Source organism: Talpa europaea (genome assembly GCF_964194135.1).
Source record: "Talpa europaea genome assembly, chromosome: 3".
Lineage (NCBI taxonomy): Eukaryota > Metazoa > Chordata > Mammalia > Eulipotyphla > Talpidae > Talpa > Talpa europaea.
This window is the reverse complement of record NC_140069.1, coordinates 118,940,550-118,967,499: the sequence shown is the minus strand read 5'-3', so window position 1 is coordinate 118,967,499 and position 26,950 is coordinate 118,940,550. Positions and strand designations below refer to the sequence as shown.

The window sequence follows — 26,950 nt, the reverse complement described above, 5'->3', positions numbered from 1 at the left end:
GAGACAGAGCAGAGAGCAGAACAGGAGGGTACACTGAAATACAATGCTGAGGGGAACAGCGGGCAAGATAGGAAAGGTCTGCTGCACCATGTGGGTAGCTCCCTGGCTGGGGATCAAACTTGTGCTGCAGTGGCTGCGGACAACTTCATAGGCTGTGTCTCAACCTCTTGCGCCACCGAGGAAGCCCTATAATTGTTTTTTTGATATTTATATTCCTCAGATGAGTGAAACCATCTGAAACCTTTCACTTTTTTGATTGATTTCATTCAACTTAATTGCCTCAAGGTCCATCCATTTTGTGCCAAATGCCACCATTTCATCTTTCTTCACAGTTATGTAATATTTCATCGAATACATGCTCTACTGTTTCCTTATCCATTCATCTGTACAAAGGTGCTTGAGTTGGTTCCATGATTTGACAAATATAAAATTTATAGACATATACTGGGAGTGCATACACAAATACATTTTGCTAATGAGTATATATAATAAAAATTGAAAATTACAAATCTCAGTATATGGGTGTTCATTTCTAAAAATAAACATTTTACCGAGTTTCTGAAGTGTATTTAGTGTTAATTTGGGTGAACAGGGAAAAACAATTGGGATAAGATATCAAATATTTAGAGGGGAAAGTAGAGAGCTCATTTGTTGATATATGGTCCTTTTCAACCATGTAACTGCTATAAGATTTATTGAAAAGGAGGTGTATGTATCATGACTAAGGAGATGGGCTCTGAATTCAGACACCCTTCCTTGCTTTGGGGCAAGCTAAATGCCATACAAAAGCTGCTCTATTCAGTTTCTGGTATTAAGTTGCCCAAAATGTTAACAATTATTGTTAAATAAAAATATCATTTAACAAACATTAGCTTCCATTAATAACTGAAATGAAGCAGCTGAGTCACGTTTTAATTTAGCATAACGTTTTGGAAGACGATTTTTGGGTCTAACGGAAATGTATTTAAACAAATGGAAGCTTTTTCCCTTCTTTTTTATCCAAAAAATTCCCCTCGATATGACTCCCATGAACTATTTTGTCTTGGAACAGCTAATGTAAATTAAACAATGTCAGTCCCTAGCCAAACGAATACCGGAATAACTGTATACAGTATATCTTCTTGGCTTCACTTTTATGTGGAACATGTGTTTATATTTTGACCTTTGTCTTTTTTTAATAGAGAAACATTTTTAAACAGCAGCAACTGGAATGATTTTTTTTTTTAGTTTCCAAACATATTAAACTACACATGGCAGAGCCTATTGCTGAAACATTTATAAATGTTACACCAACTGTGTTTATATTTCTGATTTTTTTAGATTGTTTTGTTTTCATGTAAGCCATGACCTGAAAATTTTAGCTCAAATTCTTTCCACAAAATAATTGCATAATGGAATAGTCTGAGTCATTTTGCATTTTTGAAACACAAAACTTGCTCCCATAAAATAAAGATAATGATCAACATGATAGTGAAGGGTTTTTTTGTGCATGACATTCCCAGCCACAACTCCAAGGAATGGGTAAGATTGGAAAGACAATAAGGATAAGACCAACGTTCCAGTGATAATTCATTCAACTCAGATAAAACACTGAACTCTCTAAAATCTAAGATTACACTGCAATGAAAAACAATGAAAAACAAACAAACAAAAAAAGGTTAAGTGTAACAGCAAATACAAAAGTATTTCTCTTTAACCCTATCTTTTAAACCTTATCTATCACACATTAATGGAAGACAGAAAGAATATGTAAGCTAACATAAATAGCACACAAAATCTAAGGGATAATTCTATAAAAAAAGACAACCCAAACTGAATAAATTTGGATAAGGAATTTCTCAGCTGCTCCATCTGTTAAGCAAAATCAGTTATATATACAATCTACTAAGACAGTCTCTGACAAAAAGGTTTCTCAAGAAGTCTGAGATAGTAAACTTAATAATCATTTTTTCCTTAAAAAAAAAAAAAAGAGGCAAGAATTGGCTCTCAATAAGTATTTCCACAATATGAAAAGGCACAGCATTCTATCCTCCAGTTTTCACATGTCCCTTCTTCTAGTACACCATGCTAGGTCTCAGCTGATGTGCCTCTCAGCACTCATTCACTGAATCCCTCACCCTAATAGTCTATCAGCCACAACCTTTACCATAGGCCTTCTCCGGTGCTACTCTTCATTAAATGACTTTCTTAATGAGTCACAAATAAAGTCCTCATTGATGAAGTCAAGGATCTGTTAGTCTTTACAAAATTGAAAAGGAAGCACATTTTTTTTTGACACAGCTATGAACAAGATCTTGACAGCTGGAAATTTACTGGAATCCCTGGATTGAGATTTGCAACAATAACTAACCATTAAATATTTACTCCTGTCCCGCCCAGACACAGTACATCACTTTATGTACCACCACAAATGGAAAGCTTTTAACTGTCTTAGATTAAATGTCTAAAGAGTTTGATTTTTAAGATAGGTAAGCAAATGAAAGTATCCAAATGCTTTCATTTTTGTCTAGGTGTTTTTATTCTATGCTCTCTCTGCAAAGTTACTCAGGGAACCCTGCCCAAGTGCCAACTGATTTTATTCCTGTTTCTCCTCTACCTTCTGGGTCTCTCCTTTCCACCCTTACTTCATTCCCTTCACTGCCTTTTCTCCCTTTACCTCTCACCCTCCCTTTTCCCAAAGACTAAAATAATGGATGGATAAGAGAAAGAATACTATTTCAAGTGCTTTGATTTCCCAGTTTCAACACCTAAAGGAATCCATTTAATGCTATTAAAATGAATAATGTTCTTAACCATTCTATTTTGAAAATCACAATTACCATCAATAGCTCAAAATACTTTCTAAATGTTCTCTAGTATTGTTTTTTGCTCATGACCAAAATAATGACTTCAATATTTTAACTATTGTCATGAGTGATATAATCCATTTCAGGAGAATTTAAAACTACCATGTGAATGTCTAATAGCCCAAAACCATAGAGTCATTAATTACATAATCCTGTAGCTCTCAGCTACAAATTATGAGTTGAAAGGATGTGGGTTTTATTACCGTGTAACATAACTTCACTTTAAATCTTAAGTAGAACTGCCACGTAAGCTCATTTCCTACTTCATCTCTCTACGAAGTGCAAAGGTTAGATTCATTTCCACAAAACACAATGAAATTGCTATTCTACAAGAAAAGTTAACACTTCTGTAAGCTTTCATATTAATGAGATCATTTATTTAACAGTAATCAACACTTGCTGTGTGCACTGCCCTACAGATCTTACAGATACTAATCCATTCATCCTAACAACCACATGAGGTATACTATCAGTACAATAACGTCAACAGGCCTTGTTCAGAGCTATATACACAAAAGCATTGTCTCAATTTAAAGTTAATCCCCCCAAAAATGGCTTTTCATAAGCATTTTCCAAACCATTTAAATATATTTAAGAGATTAATGAGACATTAAAGATGTTTAACTTTGACTCCGTTGCATAAGATATCTACAATCACTAAAATAAATTTCTTTAGTCATATGTTGACAGCTTCATGCAGTGGAAGGCAAGCGCTAACAATTTAGCTGCTGTGTCTCATAATGTCTAGTAGCCACAGAGCAAGTGCTTAAATAAGGGCACATGGAGCAATCCTAATGAAGCAGATAATGGAACAATTTTTAAAAACTTTTGATTATACTCTATAATTTCCCGCTATCAGTCAGGCATGAACTAAATAGGTAAACGTTTTTTTACTTCTTGCACAAGCAAAGAACATTTTCCAGCAAATTCTTGGGAAGGCAATCTATTGTCCTTATTACTTTTGCCACCTCATTTTAGGAGGACCACATACACCATTTCAGACAGATGTATTTTTTTAATTCTTCAAGTTACAATGAAGCTTAGTTCTTCTAGTTCTGTGTTTAACAGAGATGAAGAATATTTGCTCAAAATCCTCTAAGAAAACAACTCCAGGCACATGAACATTCTTTTCAACTCTCTTGGAATCATTTCTTCTCTAGATAACTTTGTTCTCTTAATTTCCCACCACCACCACCACAAGTTCCAATTTTCCAATATTTTGCAAGATTTTAAAACTCATAAATTCTCCACATTCCCTTTAAGTTATAAAAAATTAAAGATTTAGCTCTCCAACAAAGATTTGCTATAGGCCAGTTATGAAAAAAAGTCAGTTTTCACATGCTAAATTTCTACTTACATACTTCTGAAACGCTTGCTGCATAAGGTATGGTTCTATATTTATGGCTTGTGTACCTACTTTGAGGTCTAGATCTTTTTCTTTCAAATTTAGAAAATTAGTTCTTCCATATTTTGTTTTTAATTGATTGTCTTCATATACCCATATGTAATTTAGTTAGTTTCTAGCCACTTGTCAATTTATCAGAGTGATTTGGAATTTTATTTACATTTCATAATTTCAGCAGTTTCACTGAAAAAAGTATTGTGCAACACAAGGCCTCAGAATGATACCTGCATCAAAACATTAATAGCCATAGATGTCGCTCCAAATTGGCACCGATCCAACTCTTTGGTCTACTTTAAATCCTTCTATTTTTTTTTTTTTAATCTTTTTTTTATTTTTTTTATACAGGCATGTTTTATTTATTTATTTATTTGTTTGTTTGCTTTGTTTATACATGCACTGGGTACAGTCAGAAGTGCAGGAGGGTGAGAGAATTCACCAGAGCCAGAGCGGGGAGCAAAGCAGGCAGAAGGACCGAAGTACACTGCTGAGGGGAGCAGCGGGCGGCAGGAGAGGTCTGCATGCCATGTGGGACCCTCCTCCAGAGGCCGGGGAGCAGCCGGGGATTGAACAGGCACCGCAGAGGCCGCGGGCAGCCTCGCAACCCAGCGCTCAACCGCTGCGCCACTGGGGAGGCCCAAATCCTTCTATTTTCTAAGCCTAGTACACTACCATTCCAGAAGTGATATGCCAAATTTTATTCATTTTTCATAAGATTGAGATGAGGTAAGGGAGAATATCCATTATAGCTTTCTCAGAGAACTTTTGAGTTTCCCAGAGAAGGGGATCACTGTAGGCCATAGTCATTCTAACACCTAAAGGTTGTCTCTTGAACCAGAATTGATAGAAAAGTCAAAATTAGAAGTGATAAATTTAGGTGAGACTAGGAAAAGTATGGTAAAGTTATCAACAAGAAAGGGATCCTTTGGAAAGGGAGGCAGGAAATAAAGACTATATCTACCCACTTGACTATTTGGCCTCACGCCATAAGTGGCCATGTTTCCAGACTCTGGATAGTTTTTTGATACAACCCCCACACTATGAGGTCAAGGTCATACGCCTGAGCCTTATGTGAGTCAATGGGCACCAGTTTCACAGTCAAAAAACTGCCTTTTTGCCCAGTCACTTATGTGTCTTAAAAGCAGTGGGTGTGGACCAATTAATACAAATTCATCACCATCACTGGAAAAATAACCAGGAACAGATGACTATGAGTCCACCATACACAGCACAAGTTTCACCTGATGGTCTTGGGTCAGACAAATATAAGAAATAAAACTCTTGCTATTTATTAGTCCTATGTGTGAACCTAGACAAGATAATTTTTCAGAGCTTTACATGTAATACACATTAAGGGTCTCAAGCATTGCTTGATTTGCTTGAAATAAAGGGATGTTAAGTGACTCAGCCCCAGATCCTTCTGGAGAGGAAATCTGGGAGTTAAGGGCACAGGGATGGAGCCGGGTCCGCCTGTGTTCCAATCCTGGTTTTGCTGGTGGTGAAACACTGGGCAAGTGACAGTCTCATCCTTCTCAGGAGATTGGAATAATGAATTAAAGCATTTAGATAGTGTTTCACACAGAGCAAATGTCATAGCAGCTATTTTTTTTTATTGTTAATAAAATTAAGAGATATTACCATCACTATCTGTTAATCAATGTTTCTCAGGGTATGGTCAGGGAACTATGGGTAACATAATGAACTGGGGTATTTGTTTTTTAAAAAAAAATCCCATGTCCCACCTTAACCTATTCAAAAAAGTTCTCTAAGAATGTTACCAAGTAGTATTCATTTCTGAATCAAACCACATTGAGATTTAAGAATTACTGATGCAGCTTGTAGTGTGCTGTTTCACAGTAAATTAAGACTTACCTTCTAATATTTACTCTTTACTATGACAGGAGAATTACACAAGAATCTAGTGTTTTCCATAATTTTGGAACTTTTTAGACCTACATTAAATTGATAACTCACTATCATTCCCCCACCCACTGTGGCACTAATTTGACTCCCCCCAATACCACCCTCACCAGGGGTTCACGAACCTTGGCCTTGAGTTGCGAACACCCCCAATCTCCTGAGGGACTATGTGGCTAAAGAGCAGTTTAAAAAAAAAAAAAAAAAGAACATGTCTTAGAGACCATATGTTGTTCACAAAGCCTAAAATATTCATTTTGTGGTCCCTTGCAAGAAAGGCTGCCAACCCCTTAGAAGTCTAAGCTTATTTTTAAACTGAGGGTCTAGCAAGCACTGATTAGAACAGAAAATGCTCTGGTAGAGATTTTTCTATTGCACCTAGGAGAAGTAAATGCTACAAAGCCTCAGTTTTTTATATGTGTGTGTGTGTGTGTGTACAGGATAACAACCAAATCACATTTGGTTGCAGTCAAAGAAGTTTTAAAGCCCTTGGGGGTAAGCTGGGGAATAAACAGTACAATAGGTTAAAAAGTATTTATTAAAAGTCACATAATACTACAATAAAGGTACCTTGGAGAACACAAAACCATAGAAAATGATCCCTGCTGCTTAGAAGTTAACAGTTTATTTCCTTGTTGCAAAAAGTAAATAAAAATCTATTCTGTGTACAAAATACAATGTTGAAAGGAGAAAAATGGAATCATCAATGCAAAGAACTTCTAAAACATAAACAAAATAGTTTACTAATATTAAGTGTATTGTAGCCAACATATTGTACATAGCTTCTTTACCAAGTCCTTTAGTTTTCTAATTTCCTCTGATGGGAAAACTAGCTCTTTTTTCTCTTTGTGTGTTTATGTGTGTGTGCACGCCAGTTTGTCAGGAGCATGAAAGTACCAGAGGCCTCTGCCCTTTCTATGTCATCCATTATTGGTTTCTCCTTCCCATCTATTCCAAATATGTATCCTTTTATCCTTTTCTCACTTCTAGCATTTGATTAAATTCTTGTGTAAAAAGGATCAATTATGACCATGATTGGGAAAACTATCATATCTCAGGAAATTCTAACAGTCCCAAATTACAATTTTTAAAGTAATATTCCCTTTCATCTTCTTAAGGCCTTAATTTCCAGGATTTTCCTGATTGTTTCAGAGAAACTAAAAACACACTTGATTTTATAACACATTTCAACAACTCTGCAAAGAAGCACTTTCCTAGAGACATGCATGAGAATGAAATGGCACCCTAAAATATTTTCATTAAAATGCTCTGTGGACACACAAACCACAAGTAATGTGAATAAAAACTGCTGCAATGCTGACTGCATATTTGCCTTACACCAGAAAGACAGCACTTGCACATTTGCACACCGTGGTATTTTAGCTTGGGGGCATCACAAAGATGAGATGTAGCATGTCGTATAAATACAGGAGGCTGTAAATGTGCGTGCGTGCCTATGTGTTAGGGAAAGAGGGTTGTAAGCTGAAGGGGTGGGACTTGCCAGGAGCAGCTATTTGAGAAAATTCCTTTTTCTTTCCCATTCATTCTTTCTAGTTTCAGTGTCTGGCACAGTCCTTACAATTACTCACTGGTTTTTCATTCTAAAGACAACCAACAAGCTTTTAGAACTTCCTACAGTGTTTTTCACACACTTTTTTTTTTTTTAAAAATCATTCAATATTTGTTTTAAATAAAAAGCAAATCATTAGCCCATTTCCTCATTCCAAAGACCCCACGGGCTGCAGGCTAAACAGAATGCTTTGTTGTGAGTCCAAAAATAACAGAAGATATTGGTAAATTAGAAAACAGATTATTCGGTTTCCAAGAATGTCAACGCTATTATCTCGAATTTTGCTCTACCCCAGTGAATCCAATTCCATGCTCCTTTTAGTGAATATGCCGTCGCAACAACAGCACGGCCAATCAAATTTAATGCTCCTCGTTTTCTCTTTGCTCACACCATTAATAAATAGAAGGACTTAAAGAGGACAAGAGAGCCAGCCACTTTCCTTTATACACAATGGTGTCGTCAACCAGAACGTCGCCAACCACAGATAAAGTTGTCTTTCTACCAGATGCCCACCCTGAACCGGTCGTGCTCTGCCTCTGCGCCCAGGGGAGGAGAGGGGGCAGACAGGTAGCGCACCCTAACCTTTCAGCTCCCCACCTCCAGAGAGCAGGGAGCGAGGGGGAGGGCTTGACAGGGGAGCAGAGTAGGAAGGTGGGCGAGTGGGAGAGACAGAAATGGATGCACAGCGGGTGGGCGAGATGGGAAGGTAGGGAAGAAGTGGGCGGGGAGCGCTGCGGGATGAAAGCGCAAAGGGGGTGACAGCGGTGGAGAGCGGGGGTGTGCAGGGATCGGGTCCTCACCATTGAACGCCCCTGCGTCTGCGGCCTCCTCCTCCTCTTCCCCGTTCTCAGAGTCGGGGTGCACCGGCTCCTCGGCGAAGTTGACCCCCTTGCTGGGGGTCCCGCCCCCGGCGGCGGCGCCCGCGTCCCCCCAGGTCCTGCCCTCATGGCCGAAGCGCGGGGCGCCTTTGCGCTCATTCTCCTGCTGCAGGCGCGTGAAGTGCTGCAGCGCGAACTCCAGCAGGTCCGCGGGCTGGTGCCTCAGCACCTCCACCGTGAAGCCCTGCAGCAGCTCCGTCAGTCCCGCCGGGATCTCGATGCTCATCCTGCCTCCGGGGCGGCGGGCGCCCGGGCGCCGACCTCGCCCCCTCCCCGACCGGCCTCGGGCCCCGCGGCCGCCGAGCACGCGCGGACGGCGCTGGAGGCGCTACCGGCTGCGACCGAGGCGCACTGGGGCCCGGCGGCCCGGCTGGCCCGGCCCGCGGCTCCCGGCGCGCGGTGGCTCCGAGCGGCGGCGACGGCGGCGGGATGGCGAGCGCGGCCCCGGGAGGGCTGGCAGCATCTCCGGCTCCTCCCGCTCCTGCCGCGGCTGCTCCTCTCCCCCGCCCGGGCCGCCCCGCCCCCGCCCCGCCGCGGCGCGCGGGAGGGGGCGCCGGCGCGCCCACGTGACCTGAGGAAACCATGGCAACGCCGCGGGCGGGCGCCGCGCACCAGCCGCTCTCTGGGTTTGCCCGCCTGAAGACTCCGGCGGGCGCCGGCGGGCTGGCGCGGAACCCTTCTCCCGCGCGCTGCAGGGGCGTGGGGCCCTTGATGGCGTTACCCCGGCCCCGCCCTCAGGCGCGCCCCGCCGTCCACCTGTCTCCGGCCGGACCCCTCCCGTCAGCCTCCGCGGGGAGCCCACGCAGCGCCGCGGCCGCGCGACGTGCCCTGAAACTTCGGCTTCCTCCTCGGTAGTGGCGTTTTATTTTCCTCAGAGAAGCTGGTGGCGTTGCTAAGTGTTGGTGATGTCTTTTGTTTAAAGTCAAAGAGCGACACAGGTTCTCTTTCGGACGGAAAATCAGACCCCATCTTTGTTACCCCTTTTTCTTTCGGCACATTTGGTCCGGTCTTTCGTCCTCCATCCTGAGGCTCCTGTCTTGCTGTTCTCGTCCTGTGCCATTGTCCACCCCATGCATTGACCACTATTTCGTGAGGTAAATGCACCATTTTTTCTGAGGCATTTATCAGTTAGTCTATGCCTTCAAGCCAGGATAGTGCAGTTGTTTGAAGAAAATGTTACAGCGAGAGAAAGAGACCAGGTTACGCTTGTTATTTTAAAACTTTCCTTTAGAGTTTGAGGGATTTCAAATTTTATCTTCCAAAATTAGGAATAATGCACTATAAAGAAGACTAGGTCAGAGACGTGTGCTTTCAAAGCACAAGTCCTTGACTTTGAAATGAGGCTTAGTCTGCAAATGTTTACTATTTTGATTGAGAAAATTGCTTTTTGCCAATTAAATTCTATTTGAAAACCCATACTTCATTTTCTACAATGACCACCATAGCATTGTAAATGAAATATTTCAAGGGCAAGCTCACTTAGTTTTTCTGATTTATCCTCCTGCCCACACAGAAGAATAAATCATGATTCAGGAAATTGAGAGACTAAAAATTAGGATGCTACATACTAATCCCTTTTGTAGAAATACATTTGATATTAACCCATCCAAACTATTCACGGGTGAATGTATTTCTCTATTTCCCTTTCTTATCAACCTCATATGTTGTTTTTAAATATAATGAAGTATTTCTAATCATGTCACACATTATAACCAGTAAGCTTTTATAAAAGACCATGATCCTTGCTGCGTGGAAGACCGTATTCATCAAGTTCTAACTGGATAAGCATTATCTTTACGTATCCAGTAATTTAATTTGAAATCACATCATCTATCTTCATTTTTGGTGTTTTATTGAGATTTAACATTGTTCCCAATGCAAACTGTAGTAGAAGATAGAAGAAGATAGAAGATAGAAGCTTGTTTGTCTAAAATGTAAATATAGGAAGTTCAGGGATGACTAGCGGTGCCGTGATCATTAGCCACCCAGGTTCCTTCCAGCTTATTGCTCTGTAATTGTCTGTTGTTAGTTCAAAACTGCTGCCTTGCCTCCATTGATTTCATCCATATTTCAGTCAAAAAGAAAGTACAACGAAGAATGGAACCTTCTGGCCAAACACACCCTCCTCTAAGGATGCTTACAACAAGTTAAATACACCAATTCCACTTAAATCCTCTTAGTCAGAAATTAGTCTTTGTATTTTCCAATGGTGGCTGCAAAAATATCTCCTGTTCTATGAACCATGTGACTCTGCCACTCCCCCATTAAGTGTTGAAGTCTTTAGTCCGCTCCTCTTGAGTCTGAATGGGCTTGGACTGCTTCGATAGAGGTCGTGCTAGCATGAGGGAGTGGCCAGCCCTGTGATGCCCTGTTCAAAATCCTGACCTACAGAATCTGTGAGCATAATGAAAAGGTCGTGTTAAGCCTCTAAATTTACAGGTAATTTATTACACAACAATAGTAATGGAACACAGTAATGTAATCTTTATTTTGAGCAGGCACATGCCAAGCAAACATCTGGAGATTAAGGAGAACCAATTCTGGGAACATAATCAATGTCTGCCCCAATACTTACCCTTTTCCCCTGGATGACAAAAGAAAAAAAAAAAAGTACTACTTCTCCAAACATTTACAAGAGGATTATTTCAAAATAGCATCTTACATTTTGGGTTGTAAAATGTATTTACCCCCTTTTTGTAGAATTATTATTTGAAGCATGGTAGATGGCTTTCAGTCATCAGCCACAATGCCAAGGTCAAGTGGCTCTCATTTCTTTAGGGTTGTAGAAGTGAGTGAAACATGAAATGCATAATCAGAATAGATGATCTATATGGTCTCTCCTGTCATAAAATAGTCTACAATTATATCATGTTTTAAAAAGGTACATTGACTTTAAAACACATTTATAAATGGCTTTCTGTAAGTTTGTATTTGTATCAATTTTAAATCAATTCCCATGATCAAAAAAGTAAAGCTTGATCCTAATCCTATTATGTTAATAATACCCTCAGAATAAACATCCACCTCTCAAATCATATTCTGCCTTTGATTCACTGCCACATGACCTTTTTGGTAATATTGCATGCTTTCCTTTTCAGAATATTTCCTTTCAAACCTTGCAGTGCAGTGACAGTGGCTTATGGGGACTATTTATCTTTGAATTCTTTAAAAGAACATCACAGATATTGATTCTTTGGTTGTTGATTTACAAAGCAATTTGCACTAGTTTCTCAGAGAATCAGAGCAATTGCAAAAGAATTCCAAGGGCTCAGTGTTGGAATGAAATAAGAGTGCAACTGCATTTGTTTTCACACATGGGAAATTAAACAGAAATTGGACAGAGACATCAATTTGCTTGCATGCAGCTGCCAAAACAGTACAATAGCATGGATAAGCCAATGGCTTGGGCAAACTTTACAGCGGATAATAATAATCATGACCAAGCAATCATGCAGCATTTCTTATCAATAGTTAAGATGTATCCAGATCAACTCTCTCTGGTACAAGAAAGAAATACCCACTCAAGCAAATAAAAAACAAAAAGCAGGTAGATAAATTGAATAGACCCTGAGCATGCACAGGACTCACTGTGGCCATCAGTACATTTTATATATCTTTAGAAGTTTACATTAACCATGGTTTTGTTGTCCCTATTTCATATCCTCAAGAGAAAGAATCCAGTAGTTAGTTTTAACCACCTATTTGTTTGTCTGGTCTTGAGTGAGAGGTTTCCTCCTGTTCAGCCAGTGTGGCCAGTGGGGCACAGGATAAGGACGTGGTCAGAAAGTAGAAATACAAGGCCTGCCTCTTCAGCAGAGAGAAAAGACCCAAACATGGGCACCGTAGCTGGTATAGGCACCTCACAGCTGATCTACTGTGGTCTATGAGATGGTCCACAAAATGGTCACCTCATAGTCTGAAAATCTGATAAACATTTAGATTCAGAGCAAATAAAATAATCCCTAGGTGCTTCTTTGCAAAGAGTTGCCTTTAGGAGACCAATGCTTCTCAAACTTCAGTGTCAGAATCACCCACAGGGCTTGTTAAACAGAGTTGCTGGCCCCAACACCAGATTTTCAAGTCAGTTGGTCTAAAGTGAGGCCAGAGAATCTGCAAGGCTATCCAACTCTGGGATGATCTGGGTCTGGGGTCACAGCTGGGATCTGCTACACTGGGTCCCCTAAGGAAGAGTTTATACTCACATTGAAATAGCAGTCGCTCAAAAGTCACTCCAATTACACTTTTTCAAGCATCAAATAAATTTTATGAAAACAAGAAAGTAAATTGAGAAGTGGGAATGCACAAGGGAACTGACCTGTGTTCTCACTGCCACATCAGCCAACTGACCTGCACCTATAGCCATATACTCTACCTTCTGCCTGTTCTCTGTCTACCCATGCTCCACCCTTTTCTTCTGACTTACTCAAGGAAATTGCTCACAACTGCCAGTTCTCTCTTTTGTCCTAAATTTTCCCTTTCTTTTCTTTTTTTTTTTTTCACTTTTTCATTGTTACTTTATTTGTTTTTTTTTAATTTAAATAATAAATTTTATTTTTATATTCCCCCATACAATTCCAAATGCCCCATTCTGACCCCAATCCCTCCCCTCCCGCCCCCCACCCCCTCCCTTTCTTTTCTTTTTAATTTTTAATTTCAATTTTTTTTAAAGATTTATTTATTTGTACATACAAGAGCTGGAGTACAGACCAGAGATGTAGGGGGTGAGAGGATTCACCAGAAACAGAGTACAGAACAGAACAGGCAGATTGACTGAAATACACTGCTGAGGGGAGCAGCAGGCGAGACAGGAAAGGTCTGCTTTGCCATGTGGGTTGCTCCCTGGCCAGCCAGGGGATCGAACTTGTGCTGCAGAGGCTGTGGATTGCTTCATAGTGCCGTGCTTAACCCTTTGCATCACCAGGGAGGCCCTTAATTTTTTTTTTTTTTTTGCAACATGTTTTTGCAACCATCCTAATGCAAACAGGCTCTAGTTCTTGCTTTCTATTCACTTTCACACCCTGTCTCATCTCCTCCTTTTAGTGTGAGTGGTGCCTGTTACTTCCTTCTAGCCAATAAATTTATGGCAAAGATGAAAGGTTTTTGCTGATGAATTAAGGTTCCAAAGTAGCTGATTCTGAGTTAATAAAAAAAGTTTACCCAGAACTTGACTTAATCAAGTGAAAACCCTTTCAAGTGAAAACCCTTGAAAGAGAGACCACAGCCTCCCTGAAAGGAAAGATTTTCCTTGCCTACTTGGTGAAATAAGCACTCGTGTTGAAGAAGCCCATGTGAAATTTTTTTTTCATTTAGCTTTCTGGACTCCATTTGTTCTTGGTTCTCCTCCTTCCTCTCTGGCCTTGCCTTCTCAATCTTCTTTACTCAATGTATCTTGTCCTCCTGACCTCTAAATGCTGAAGCTCCCCATATAGATTCTTTTTCTACACTCATTTCCCCAGGCAATTTCATCAATTTCAGTGGCTTAAAATACTATTTGTATGCTAACGATTCTCAGATATATACCCCCAGCCCTAAACTCTCTCTGAACTCAATATTTCTTTTTATTATTTTCTTTTTATTTATATATTTTTCACATCACTGTTCATTTTTAAACGTTTGCTTCCCCCCCAGGTGTACTCCCTATAGAGTTTCCTTCACTAGTGTGCCCATGCACCATCACCTCAGGCCCCTGTGTTCCTCCCTCCCTCCCTCTGATCCCTCTCCCTTCTCTTCCCCTGCAGATGTCTCTGGTTTATAATTGTCTGTCTGTTTTTGTTTTGTTTTGTATTGTTATTATTTTTCCCCCTGATGTCTTATTTGGCTCCCCTGTATTCCTCTTATAAGTGAAACCATCTGATATTTTTCTTTTTCCTTCTAACTTATTTCACTGAGCATAATTCCTTCTAGCTCCATCTATGTTCCTGTGAATGGCAGTCACTTCTCTTTTTGATTGCTGAATAGTATTCCATTGTGCATGTATACCACATCTTCTTGATCCAGTGGGCATTTGGGTTGTTTCCAGGTTTTAGCTATTACAAATAGTGCTTCAATAAACATAGGGGTGCAGGTACTCTTTTGAATCAATGTTTTTGTGTCCTTTGGGTCGATCCCTAGGAGTGGAATTGCTGGGTCATGTAGTAGCTCCATTTTTAGTAGACTGAGGCACCTCCAGACAGCTTTCCATAGTGATTGGCCCAGTTTGCACTCCCACCAGCAATGTAGGCGAGTCTCTGAACTCAATATTTCTATATTCAATTGCCTTGAGAAGTTTTAATAGGTACCTAAAGCTCACTAAGTCCATCACTGAACTCTTCATTCTTAATGGAGTTCTGTTTTAGCCATGGCACCTAGAACATAGTGAGTACTCATTTTTTGAGTAAAAAGAAGGAAAGGAGGATAGTTGTAGGGGTGGTGAGAGAAATGCATGCAGAAGAAAGACTAAGGGAATACCTGTGGTAATGGTGAAAAAGGGCCTGGGATAGAAGCTGTTTAATAGGCCTCGAGATCATCCGGGTCCAATTGGAGCAAGAGATTAAAGACATTCAAAAGGAAGTGTCCAAGGGAAAAGAAATGAATCAATAAATTATAGAAAGTGTTTTATTCTATTTAGAAAAACTACACCCAGGCCAAAGAGTTTGGGAAATTAAATGAATAAATAATAGTTTCAGAGAAGCCCAGACAATTGAAAAATCAGTATGAGCCACTCTAGGAAAGGTTGCACAAGAAAGGAAATAAAATCAAGGAACACTATGTGGCTTTGCTATAAGCATTATTTATGTGATCATACAATGAAAATGAATGTTAAGCAGAAAAAGAGGGAAAAGAGAATGTATGTATGTATCTGTGTATGTCTGTGTCTGTGTTGTCCTCATATTCTATAACAGGAAATCAATAGAAATGTTTAAATCAAGAAACAGTATTATATGTATTACTTAGAAATACATCATTAGTCAATGATATATATATTCAGTAATTGAAAGTGGTTACCTATGAGAAATGGGAATGATATACACACATTATTTTCAGAAATACAAATTTCTATAATAGTACTAAATTACAGGAATCTCCACCTTTGATTCTTTCCTTTATTTCTGGGTTTATATTGAGATTTTCCAGTCCCTCTCTAGTGGTCTAAACACCTGGGAAATCCCAACCCTGCAGCTTCAAGTTCTATAAATTTTAGGAATCAAATACTCTTAAGACAGGTTGGCTCTTTTTGTAGGGAAGGACCTTCACAATATTCTCTCAATTTCCTACTTCCTATCCCACTTAATTGAGTGTTTATGAAACTTTCCTTTGTTTAATAATATCTTGTTCTGCTTCAGTTATTTCTTTTTTTGTTGTTGTTCCTCATTTTCTCTCTCCAATTTAGTTACTCCATTGTCACTTGTGAAATTCAAGAACCATGATTCCCAGGTGTAGAATTCTCTTGCTAATCAGCATCCCTATGGGGTAGAATGTTCCATTTTTGCTTTCAGCCCTTTCAAAGGTAATGTGTGCTTTATTTGAAGAACAGCTTACCCTTTACCCTGCTTCAGGGTCATAATATCTTTTGTTTGTAGAACTGTATGGTCTAGTAAAGTCTGTTTAGTCTTTTTCTTGCCAACAGAAACAAATTACACATGTATCAGATCAGAAGGGGGTACTTGTGGTGTTTAAACTACATTTTTATTTACCATTTTAAAGGTAGATATTCTACATTTTCCAACTCTCTTTTACTGTACAATTTTTAGAAATTGTAAAAACACACAAAAGCCATGCCTTCATAGCAAACAAAGAGATAAGTATAATTTTTAGTAGACTCAGGGTCATTTTGGCCTTTCTGTGCATGAATGTTTTTGTTCATCCATGAGCAGTCTGTGATGTTATCTCTCTGCAGATGACTCCAAAATGAATTAGATTTTTAGTTCAGTCGTCTGTCGTAACCATCAAACCTACAATTCCGTTAACATGCTGGAAGACTATATGTGCCTAAAATGCAATCACCAAACTTACCAGAAACAAAAATTAAGCTCTATTCCTTCAGAATTGTTCTTCCTCACTGCATCATAACACCTCTTGTCACTGGCGTAGAATCAAAGCCACTATTGACTTTTGCCTCTCCCATCCCAAAGTGGATTAGTTGTCAATTCATGTTGATTCTATGTCCCTGATGTCTTGCTGACATTTGTCCTCTTCCTGCTATCCTTAATGTCACTGTCTGTCTTAGTCTGTTTAGGCTGCCATAATAAAATGCCATGGATTAGGTAACTTAAATAAGAAAAGTTTGTTTTCTCACAGTTCTGGAGACTATTAGTAGTCCAAGGTCTGGATGGCAGCATGGTGAGATTCTGGCGAGGGCTTCCTCCTGGCTTGTAGATGACCTCCTTTTCACTGAGTCCTCACATGACTCTTCCTTAGCCTGTGCACTTGGAGAAAATGACCTCTACCTCTCTCTTTCACCTTACAAGACCACCAATCCTATTGATTAGGACCCCACCATTATGACTGTGTTTAACTTTAATTACCTCCTAAAAGTTCTGTTTCCAAATGTAGTCACATTGGGGATCAGGAATTCCACATAAACATTGTGGGGTGACACAAATCCACCCATATCTCTGTAGCATGGTCTTTATCACTTCCTCCCAGAACATTTGTCTTGTAATTAACCCTCCCATTTCCATTCTTTTTTATTCTTTTACATTTTTTTGAGAAATCCTCTTTAGGTGCATTTTTGTTGATGTAACGTTCTGCTTCGGAAAAACTCCAGGGGCCTCCCTGGTGGTGCAAGGGGTTAAGACACAGCACTGTGAAGCTACCCGCAGCCACTACACCACACGTTTGATCCCCAGCCAGGGAGCTACCCACATTGTGCAGCAGACCTCTCCTGACTCACTCTCTGCACTCCTCAGCAATGTATTTCAGTCAATCCACCTGTTCTGCTCCCTACTCTGTCTCTGGCAAATCCTCTCACCCCACCATACCTCTGGCCTGTACCCAGTTCTTGTATGCATAAATAAATAAATCTTTAAAAAAAAAAGAAAGAGAAAAAAACTCCAGTAGCTTTCTGGTTCATGAAAAATTAAGACAAACCTCATTATCATGAAATTTAAGGACTTTCGTAATCTGATTCCAACCTAATCTCCCAGCTTCAGTTCAAAACCCCCATCATGCCTTTGAGACCACAACCACACTGGGACACTTGCCTTTCTCTTAAAGTGTCTTTCAGTTTCCTGCCTCCATACTTTTACTTACCATGTTTGTCCCAGTCCAAAATCTTACAGCTTGGTCCAATTCTACCCCTGCCAAGAAGAATTCTTTGACCCTCTGGCAAGAAGTTACCATTTCCTATTTTGTACTTAAAATTTTTTATTTTGTTTTGATGAAATCAATATGGTCTCCCTGTGGAATATCTGCTGGCATCAGCTGGTCATGGCCTGTCTTGCTCAGAGACCATCAGAATCATTGCAGGGCCCAATACCATAGGCTTTCAGTGACTATTTGTTAAAAGGAACCCTGAAACTACTAATGGGAGTTATAATACTGCATAGTTAAACGAAATAAGATACATAAGATAGTATGTGGATTTATGATTTTCAAGCTATGTTAATGGAGCCATATTCTATTCCATACCTCAGGCTTTGACAAAATATTTTATTTGAAGAAAGAGTTTTGTTGCCAAATATTTAAAGCCATTGATCTATTCAACTCCTTCATTTTGCAAATGAGAAAAATGAAGCCAGATGGAGATTAAAAATCACATTCCCAAGGTTTCCTAACTATTTAGGAGCAGAAGCAGAATCAGCACGTATATATATATATGTATGTATATATATACACGTATATATGTGTATATGTGTTTATATATATATATATATATATAAAAGCTGTATCAATTGGAAAGATAAATTTGTAGAGCAGCCTAGTGACCTTGTCCTTTTCTATAACATTATCCTGCTACTGGAATAATTATGATAACATCTGAAGCAAGTCATAATTACTCAGCAAGGACACCTAAGGTTAAATCTTGTTAAATCATCTCTTCCAGGCACTGTTTGATACTTCAATACTGTGAAAAATTTCATTTTCTCAGGAAATATGTCACTCACCATGGATCCTGGTAGAATAAGTGTGCTGTCTGAAAAGGCTGGACACAGTTTAAACTCTACAAAATGTGAGTACTGACTAAAGATTTCAACATATAGTATTCTTCAGAATTTCTCAGAATCTATATCAAAGTAAGATATGCAGTAATGTGGATATTAAATATAGTTAGTACTTATGTATGCTTGCATGTATAATGTTATAATGGCATTTCCGATTGCTGCTAGGTTTTTTTTTCTTTGAAATTTCCTTTAAACCAGGCCTTAATTTGCAATTACTCCAGAAATGAGGGAGGACTGAGCGAGCATAGAACATAAAAAGCTACCAAATATGTTGTTTTTACTGAAATGTTATTTTACAATGGCATATACTCTTAATAATGGGCACAGTCTGACATGGCTTATCTGTGTAGAATCTGCCACTTAAAGAACCAAGAATTCTGTGAAGCATGCCTTTTGGGGGCATGAATGGTCCAGGGAAGATGGAAAGCTGTTGATAAACGAGTTGCAACAGGTATATAATATGTCCAGGATTCTACTTCCTGAGCCAATTTATGTATTTAGATTTGATTTCCTATTTTTGGAGCACATCCCAATGAATCAAAAATATTAGTGCTGAGAGTTGCACTATGCAAAGTGAATAAGAATAAGCTTTGAAAGATATTTGAACCATCTTTTCAGGATTAAAAAATATGAAAAGTTACCTGTTTGACATAGATTAGGGAACATTTCCTTTAATAGCCATAGCACTATCTGAGAGAGAATTCATCCAGGCAGTCAGCGTTATATGTAGCACGTACTCTGTAGAAAGCACCTTGCAAGGTGTTAGTTATACAGAAGGACAATTAGGATAGAGGTAATATGCTCCTGTTTTACAATTCTGGTTGAAAAGACTGACATCAAGTAAATTAAAACAACTTGCATAAGTATGAAGAAAAAGATGATCTGAGAGGGTATAAGCTGGGATCCTAATTTGGACAGAGTGGAAATGCATCTTCCTGGTTGAGAGCTGGTATTGGGTATAGACAAGCCATCTTTTGCTATTAAATAGAGCCAGAGAATGTTAGTAGCAGGGCTGCCAGAGAGAGAGCAGCTGATATGATGAAGCAATTCCTGGCTCACAGCCAAAGCCCTAGTTGGCAAAATGTAGCCATTTTCCATAGGGCTGCTCCCTTAAAACACATCTCCTCATAGTGAGGGGGGCCCCTGCTTGCTCCTCCCCAGGCAAGTGGATTGTGTAATTGCAAGAGCCTCTGGTTCTAGTGGGAAGTGGAATAGACAGGTCACATTAGTTCTGAAAAAAACATTTTTTCTTATTTTTTTAATTGTAAGACAATTTTTTCTTATTTTTTTAATTGTAAGATGCCATTGCTTTATTCATAAAACTTCAAAAAATATTTTTTATTTAAAACATTTTTTTTCTGGGTGATATAAAAAGAGGAAACTTGAAACATTCTCAATTGTAATATTTTTCAGTAGCCAATCTTTTCTCCTTTTATTATTTATATGTTGATGAGTTTCTTCAATGAAATTCTATTCTTTTTCTAACTCAGATTTATTGTTAACATAACAGAAACCTAAATTTAAATATCCTCAACCCACTTTTTTTAAAAAAAAAAGATTTATTTACTTATGTATACAAGAACTAGGGTACAGGCCAGAGGTGTGGGAGGTGAGAGGATTCACCAAAAACAGAGTGGGGAACAGAACAAGCAGAATGACTGAAATACACTGCCGAGGGGCATAGAGGGCAAGGCAGGAGAGGTCTGCCGAGCCATGTGGGTTACCTCCCTGGCTGGGGATCGAACTTGTGCTGCAGTGGCTGCGGATAGTTTCATAGTGCTGCGTTTTAACCTTTGCGCCACCAGGAGGGCCCCCTCAACCCTCTTTTTATATATTTTTTTCATTGTACACTTTTATTTCTACGTATTAGAAAGGAGAATATTTTCCCCCAAGATTTGGGTGAACTATTTCATGTCAAATAATTTCATAAACATCCAACTTATTTCTGTGCTCTGGTTCAGCATTCTGTTACAGCTCCAGTTGATCTACCCTCTTTCTACTTTCTGCTTTTTATTTGAAGTAATAAAGAACTCTATTAACCCACAATTCTCTATTCAGGACTTGTAGAAAACTTTGCTATTATGGCTTTCCATAAAAAATTTCTTCTAAGTCTATGCATAGACCTTAAACACACAAGATTTTATTGTTTTTATCAATCATCAGTTTTCAGTGAAAAGCTATCAAATTCTATCCATTCCTGGGCCTCTGCTGGTGGTGCAGTGGTTGAGCGCTGGGCTGCGAGCCTGCCAGCCTCTGCTGCACCAGTTGGTTCCCCGGCCACCGGCAAGGATCCCACAAAAAAAAAAAAAATTCTATCCATTCCTTCCCTTGATTCAGATCAGTCTCAATTAGTTAATCACTTTTGCTCTTACCTTCTAAGGTGTATTTAGGTTCAATGACATCCCATGTGCATATTCTGCACACTCCCACATTTTCCCCATTCATTTATAAGTAGAACCTCTTTCTTTTAGCTACCAATTTGTTATCCAACCCTTTTTAGTTTTTGAAAATTTGATCCCTTTACGAATGCATTTACCATGTAATATTCCACCACAATCGCATGTTCTTTCTCTTTTTTTGAAGTTGTGTGTGGATGTTGTGGTGCTCAGATAGAGCTTAAACTACATTAAAACTAGACCAAAGGAACACTGGATACTAATGTTCTCTGTTTACATCCTAAACTCTCTTTAAATAGGTTTGGGTCACTTTGCCTTGTGGATCTTAGTTTTTTCTAAAAAATGAAGGAGTTGCACACTAGAAAATGTCCAAGGTTCCTTTTTAGGTATAGAGTTCTTTATTTTATTTATGTCTCCATAGAAACTCTTCACTGTCTGTATGATGTACATACATACTGTATCTCAAACCCGGTAAGAAGTCAACTCTGGTTAATATTCTATTTATGTAATATCCCTTCCAGGTTTTGTTTTACATCCTTTCACCTTCTAAAAAATCTTACTCTTGAGACTCTAATGAAAATTTATTTTATTTTCTCATTTTTTAAAATATATTCTTCTTTACCACAGTCACTCTATAGTTATTTGTACTGAATCTATATTTAGATCTATGTATTGTCACCAAAATGAAAACAAAATCCATCTGTTTCTGTTATCTTCACAATAATATTATTTTTGTAGGTGACAGCTTACATATGCTCTTTCCTTTATTAATATACTGTACTAGCCTTACATCTGAAGTATAATTTAAAGAAATTATATTTAAATAGTAACACATGAGATTGTTGGAAAAATAAGAAGTGTAAGAAAAAATTAGATTTTCTCATATTCCCAATATCCAGAGGCAACAGCTGTTTGTTTGTTTTCTTAATTTAAGGTCATGCTTTATATATTATTTTTCCCCTGATTCTTTTATACACAAAACAAACTGTTTTTGCCATCTAATTCCATCCCCTTTTTATTTATATAGCTTCATTTTTCCCTAAACAATAGATTTCTCATCTCTATTAACTCTGCTTTCACTGATCATGCTCAGAAATTTTTGCTTATTAATGTTTCATTAGCATTTTTCATGCAGTATATTTTCAGTTTCTATTGTTATGCATATTACCGAGGGTTGCATGAATATTCTTGCCTTATTTCAAGAATTATCCATAATGTATCAGAATTCTAATCACATTTTTCTAGCATTTTTATATATTTCACACAGTTAGAAGGCAACCCATATGCTAGCTCTATTTTTAAAAGGTTTATGCTTCATTGTATTGATGTCTGTGAGACAAGTTTGAGACAAAGGCACTAGTTCAAGCTCTTTTTGGTCATTCTGTTATTAGTTTTAAGGTAATGGAAAATCTAGTCTGTCACCTTCCCTTTGAGCATAATTTTAGACTTGTGGTATTGTGGTATTAATCTGTCGCGTGCTACCACTAGTCTTTGCAATGAAATTATGAAAAAATTTTAATCTGAATCCAAAATTGTTGAGAATCTCCACTTACTACTATTCTTTTGTTAGCTTCCTTAAATGAGATAGTCAAAAGCATCAGTGTCATGGATTTTATTATTTCCCTTTTCTCCAGAATCAAACTGAATATATCTGGCAAAAGCTTATTTTAATAATAAGGAAATTATTTGCAAGATCAGTGGTAAGCCAGTCTGTTCCAGGAATTCTCTTTTTCCTCCTGAACTTTATTATGCTTTCTAACTCTCAGACATTTGCCTCTGCCACTTAAAATCCAGTCTCCCATTAGAAAAATAAACAGTACAATGCAAGAGCATTAGAAGGATTCCTATTTCATGCCCTAATACTTGCTTAATTATAAGAGGTTCTCTTTTAATGAGTGGCCTGTGTGACCATTAAATCACTCTCTAGGAGTCATGGTGTCACTCACAAGTTATTGCAGAGTGCTCTTTTCTCCAGGTGTTGGGGGGAGGAGAGCAGGGGGAAAGCCACAGGAGGTAAACTCTCCTACTCTTTTCATAGTTCTTTTCACTGATATATTTATTTATTTTCTTGCTAACTTATTTATCCATCTATCTAGCTATCCAACCATGCACCATTTTTTCCTTCATCTGATATATATATGTCAATATGTCTCTGGGTAAAACTTACTTGAGTCAGAAACCTCTTTCACCTTTTGTAAACTTGCTTGCTCATTTCTTCTTTCATTTCAGTGATTTGTTCTCCTTGATTGATTCCCACTCTTTTGGCTGCTTCCTTGGTGTCATCTGCAGATTCCCTCCCTCAGCCTGCCTGTCTCCTTGCCATCTCTGTCTCATGATCTGACAGCTCCCACTAACCTCACACACTCTAGGGGAGGCATTTTACTCACTAGCTCTGCTGGCTTCAAGCACCAAGTGCAGCTACTTTCTTCTCATGCATCCTTGCTTGTTTGGGAGCAAATTATCATATTCATACTATACTCTTTAAAATGACTCAACCTTACTTTTTATGATGTTTGTGCTTCTTAAGTTCTGTTTCCTCCTTTAATGTTTGTCCATTGTTGAGTCTAAGAAGATGAAAGCAGAATGGAAAATGAATCAAAGATTATAAGAGAAATAATCAACATTTAAGATGAATGACATCCACCAAATATCAGAACCAGCAATTAGAGGATCTCTTAGCAGAAACTTGAGAGACCTCCCTTATCCTGTATTAAACAGAACACAAGACTGAAAAAAAAAAAGAGGTTCATAGGAAAGCAATTTTAGGCCAAACTATAGGATTGTTTGACAAGATCAACAACTGATTTTCATTGAGATTAAATCTTTTGTTGACTTAAATAATGACTATAATTTTATGGGGCATTACTAGTCTCTGATAATCACCCCCTCCCCAAATACTAACAGTGAGCTAGTAGGGCTTCCTTTAGCCTTTAGTTTCCCAGACCTTCCTGCAAAGACTGTCACAAGAATTTTAAATGGAAGAATCAACTACTGGAGCATGGAGGCAGTTTGGGGGGAGAGAGGGGAAGGTGATTGCAAATTCAATGTTTTAAAGACAATAGTTTTTCTATCTCTGTACATATCTCTGTGTTTAGGTAGCTAGATTGATCTCTGTTACTCACATTAAGAATGGTAAACATATTCTCTTGATTTCAAAGATCAGTACTATAAAGAATACGCATACTCTCCCACAAAATCTTGTTATGCCATCACATATGGAATATTGGGTTTATATAGACCTTGATCTGGCCAGAGTGATCCTCTGCAAATTTTAAAATTGTAAGACATTTTTTTCTTGTATTCTTATAGAAATTATGAGATTCTGTGTTATAAATATGCTGATTTGGTACATTTGCAATGAATCAGCCTTCTGTGTTATTTAGTTATTTTCTGAACAATTTTTGATCGTGGTATGCAAGCATACCACATATATATATATTTCATAAACAGCATTGTCTTCTGACTATGTTTTCTCTTTTTCTTTTTTGCCCTTACTCCTCTTTCCTGCTTACTATTGCTATGTAAGAAGTTACCATTAAACCTAGTAGTTTAAACAATAATTTGTTATCCCATAGTTTCTGTGGGTTAGGAATTCAGAAGAAGCTGAGAGAGGTAGTTCTATCTCTGGATTGAAGTCAAGTCATTATCTAAGAGTACAATCATGTAAATGCTGAACTGGGCTGGAGAATTGCTCCCAAGACGCACACTCAAAGGGCTAATTAGGCTGTTGACCTTAGAATCTCCATAAGGTTGCTTGAGTGTCCACACAATATGGCAGCTGGCTTCTCTCAGAGCAAGTGTCTGAAAGAGAAAGGGAGAAGAACGACTAGTCATCTATGACTAGTCTTGGAAGTGACATACATCTCTTAAAGCATATTCTCTTTGGTAGAAGTAAGTCAGTAAATGCAACCCACCCTCAAGAGGAGAGGGGTTTAGCTCCACCTTTGGAGGGAAAATGAGAAAAGAAGTTGTAAACATAGTTTAAAATTTCCAAATACTTATTTGATGAAAGGAAACTGTAAGATACCAAGAACCAAAATAATACCCTCAGGGGAAACAGAGTAGCTGAGGACTAGGAACCAGGCAGCCAAGTTTAATGTCAACTTTATAGGTAAGGAACTCTGTATCTGGAGTAAGCCACTAAACATCACTCCCCTCAATTTTATATATTGTTTAGAAATGTGATATTTTTAAAAGTTTTTAAATTCAAAATTCTATTTTACTTCCTTTCTTCTTTTTATAGGAAAGTAATACCTAATATTTGTTCTTTCACAACCCCCAGTTTTCTTTCCTAGCCCTTTGGGACTCAATCAGGATGTATTCTAGTTGCCTATATATTTGTTTTCTAACCTTATTTATCTTTATCTCCAAACTGGTCATATATGAGATTAAAGTCAACATCCAGCCTGTATCAGGGTCCCAACAAGAAAGTGATGGCCTGTCCAAAATAGATAATTGAGGAGAATTTAAAAAAAAAACCACAAAACTACTACAGCAGTATACACAGGATTTAGGAAGGTCAACAAGGGCTGGTGTAATATTTTAGTACTAGCAACACCAGGAAACTGTTACTACCCTGAGTCCCAAAGGGAAAAGAAAGAGAGCTAATACCCAAACTCAGAAACAGAGAAGGCCTCCCAACAGGAGCCTTCTTTGGTCAAGAGATGGAGTCTATTTGTAACAATCCTCTAAGAAGAGGATTGAAGAATTAAGTATCTAAATAGCATTTTCCTTTTCCCCTTTAATCTCTGGTGTCTCATTCATTGGCCAAACCCAACATTCACTGTCTAGAGAGTAGATAAAATAAGTGGAAAATAGAAGTTACAACTATACTTTGAACATAAATTGGAATAATTAAAACATTATCATTAAATCAGCCTACATAGAAAGGAATCAATAGATTGCTAGTCACCCAATGATCTATGTATCATCCAAGGGGGTCAAGACTGAATTGTGATTATATCTAAGAAAAGCTGTATTTAGTTAATAATGTTGTACCATGTCTGGAGAAGAAATGTATAAATAGAAGTAAGGGGGTCTGTAAAAGGGCTATTGAGAAAATAGAATGTAGCAGTTCCTTTAGCAATGGCCGGAGAGATGGTGTCTAGAGACATGAATACCAGTATCTTCTGTGAGACAGATGACTTTTGAGTGCAGATGTATGAACTAGGCTATCACCATTTGGTGACACTGGGCATCAGGATCATCAACCCTATCCCCTTTGCTGTGATCCCTTCCCTTTGAGCAATCCTTTGATGGGAATCTGACTCCCACTTAGATTTCTCTGTCATGAAAGAATGTGCTCATCTGGGCCTCCCCTAGTGGCGCAGGCGGTTAAGCACCATGCTGTGAAGCTGTCCGCAGCCTCTGCAGTGCTGGTTCGATCCCGGCTAGTCGGCGAGGGTACCACATGGTGCAGCAGACCTCTACTGTCTCGCCCGCCTGCTGCTCCCCTCAGCAGTGTATTTTGTGAGTCTGCCTGTTCTGTTCCCCGCTCTTTCTGGTGAATCCTCTCGCCCTCCTGCACATCTGGCCTGTACCCCAGTTCTTGTATAAATAAATCTTTAAAAAAAAACAAAAAAACAAAAGAAAGAATGTGCTCATCTGAGAACACAAATATCCCTGTCTTGGGCCTCCCCGGTGGCGCAGCGGTTGAGCGCTGGGTTGCAAAGCTGCCCACGGCCTCTGCGGCACTGGTTCTATCCCCGGCTGCTCCCCGGCCACGGGAGGAGGGTCCCACATGGCGCGCAGACCTCTCCTGCCGCCCGCTGCTCCCCTCAAGCAGTGTACATGGTCCTT

General features: G+C 38.9%; 1 protein-coding gene across 1 annotated transcript in view; it reads right to left on the bottom strand.

Moving 5' to 3' along the window:
• The window catches only part of PRKAR2B (protein kinase cAMP-dependent type II regulatory subunit beta), a gene marked incomplete at its 5' end in the record, with an annotated part of 69,405 nt that extends 60,566 nt beyond the window's left edge, over positions 1 to 8,839 (bottom strand). Inside the window, one exon of the mRNA XM_084230474.1 lies at positions 8,536 to 8,839. Coding sequence (XP_084086600.1) covers positions 8,536 to 8,839 — 304 coding nt within the window. The remainder of the gene's footprint in view (positions 1 to 8,535) is intronic.
• Positions 8,840 to 26,950: the final 18,111 nt, after the last annotated feature.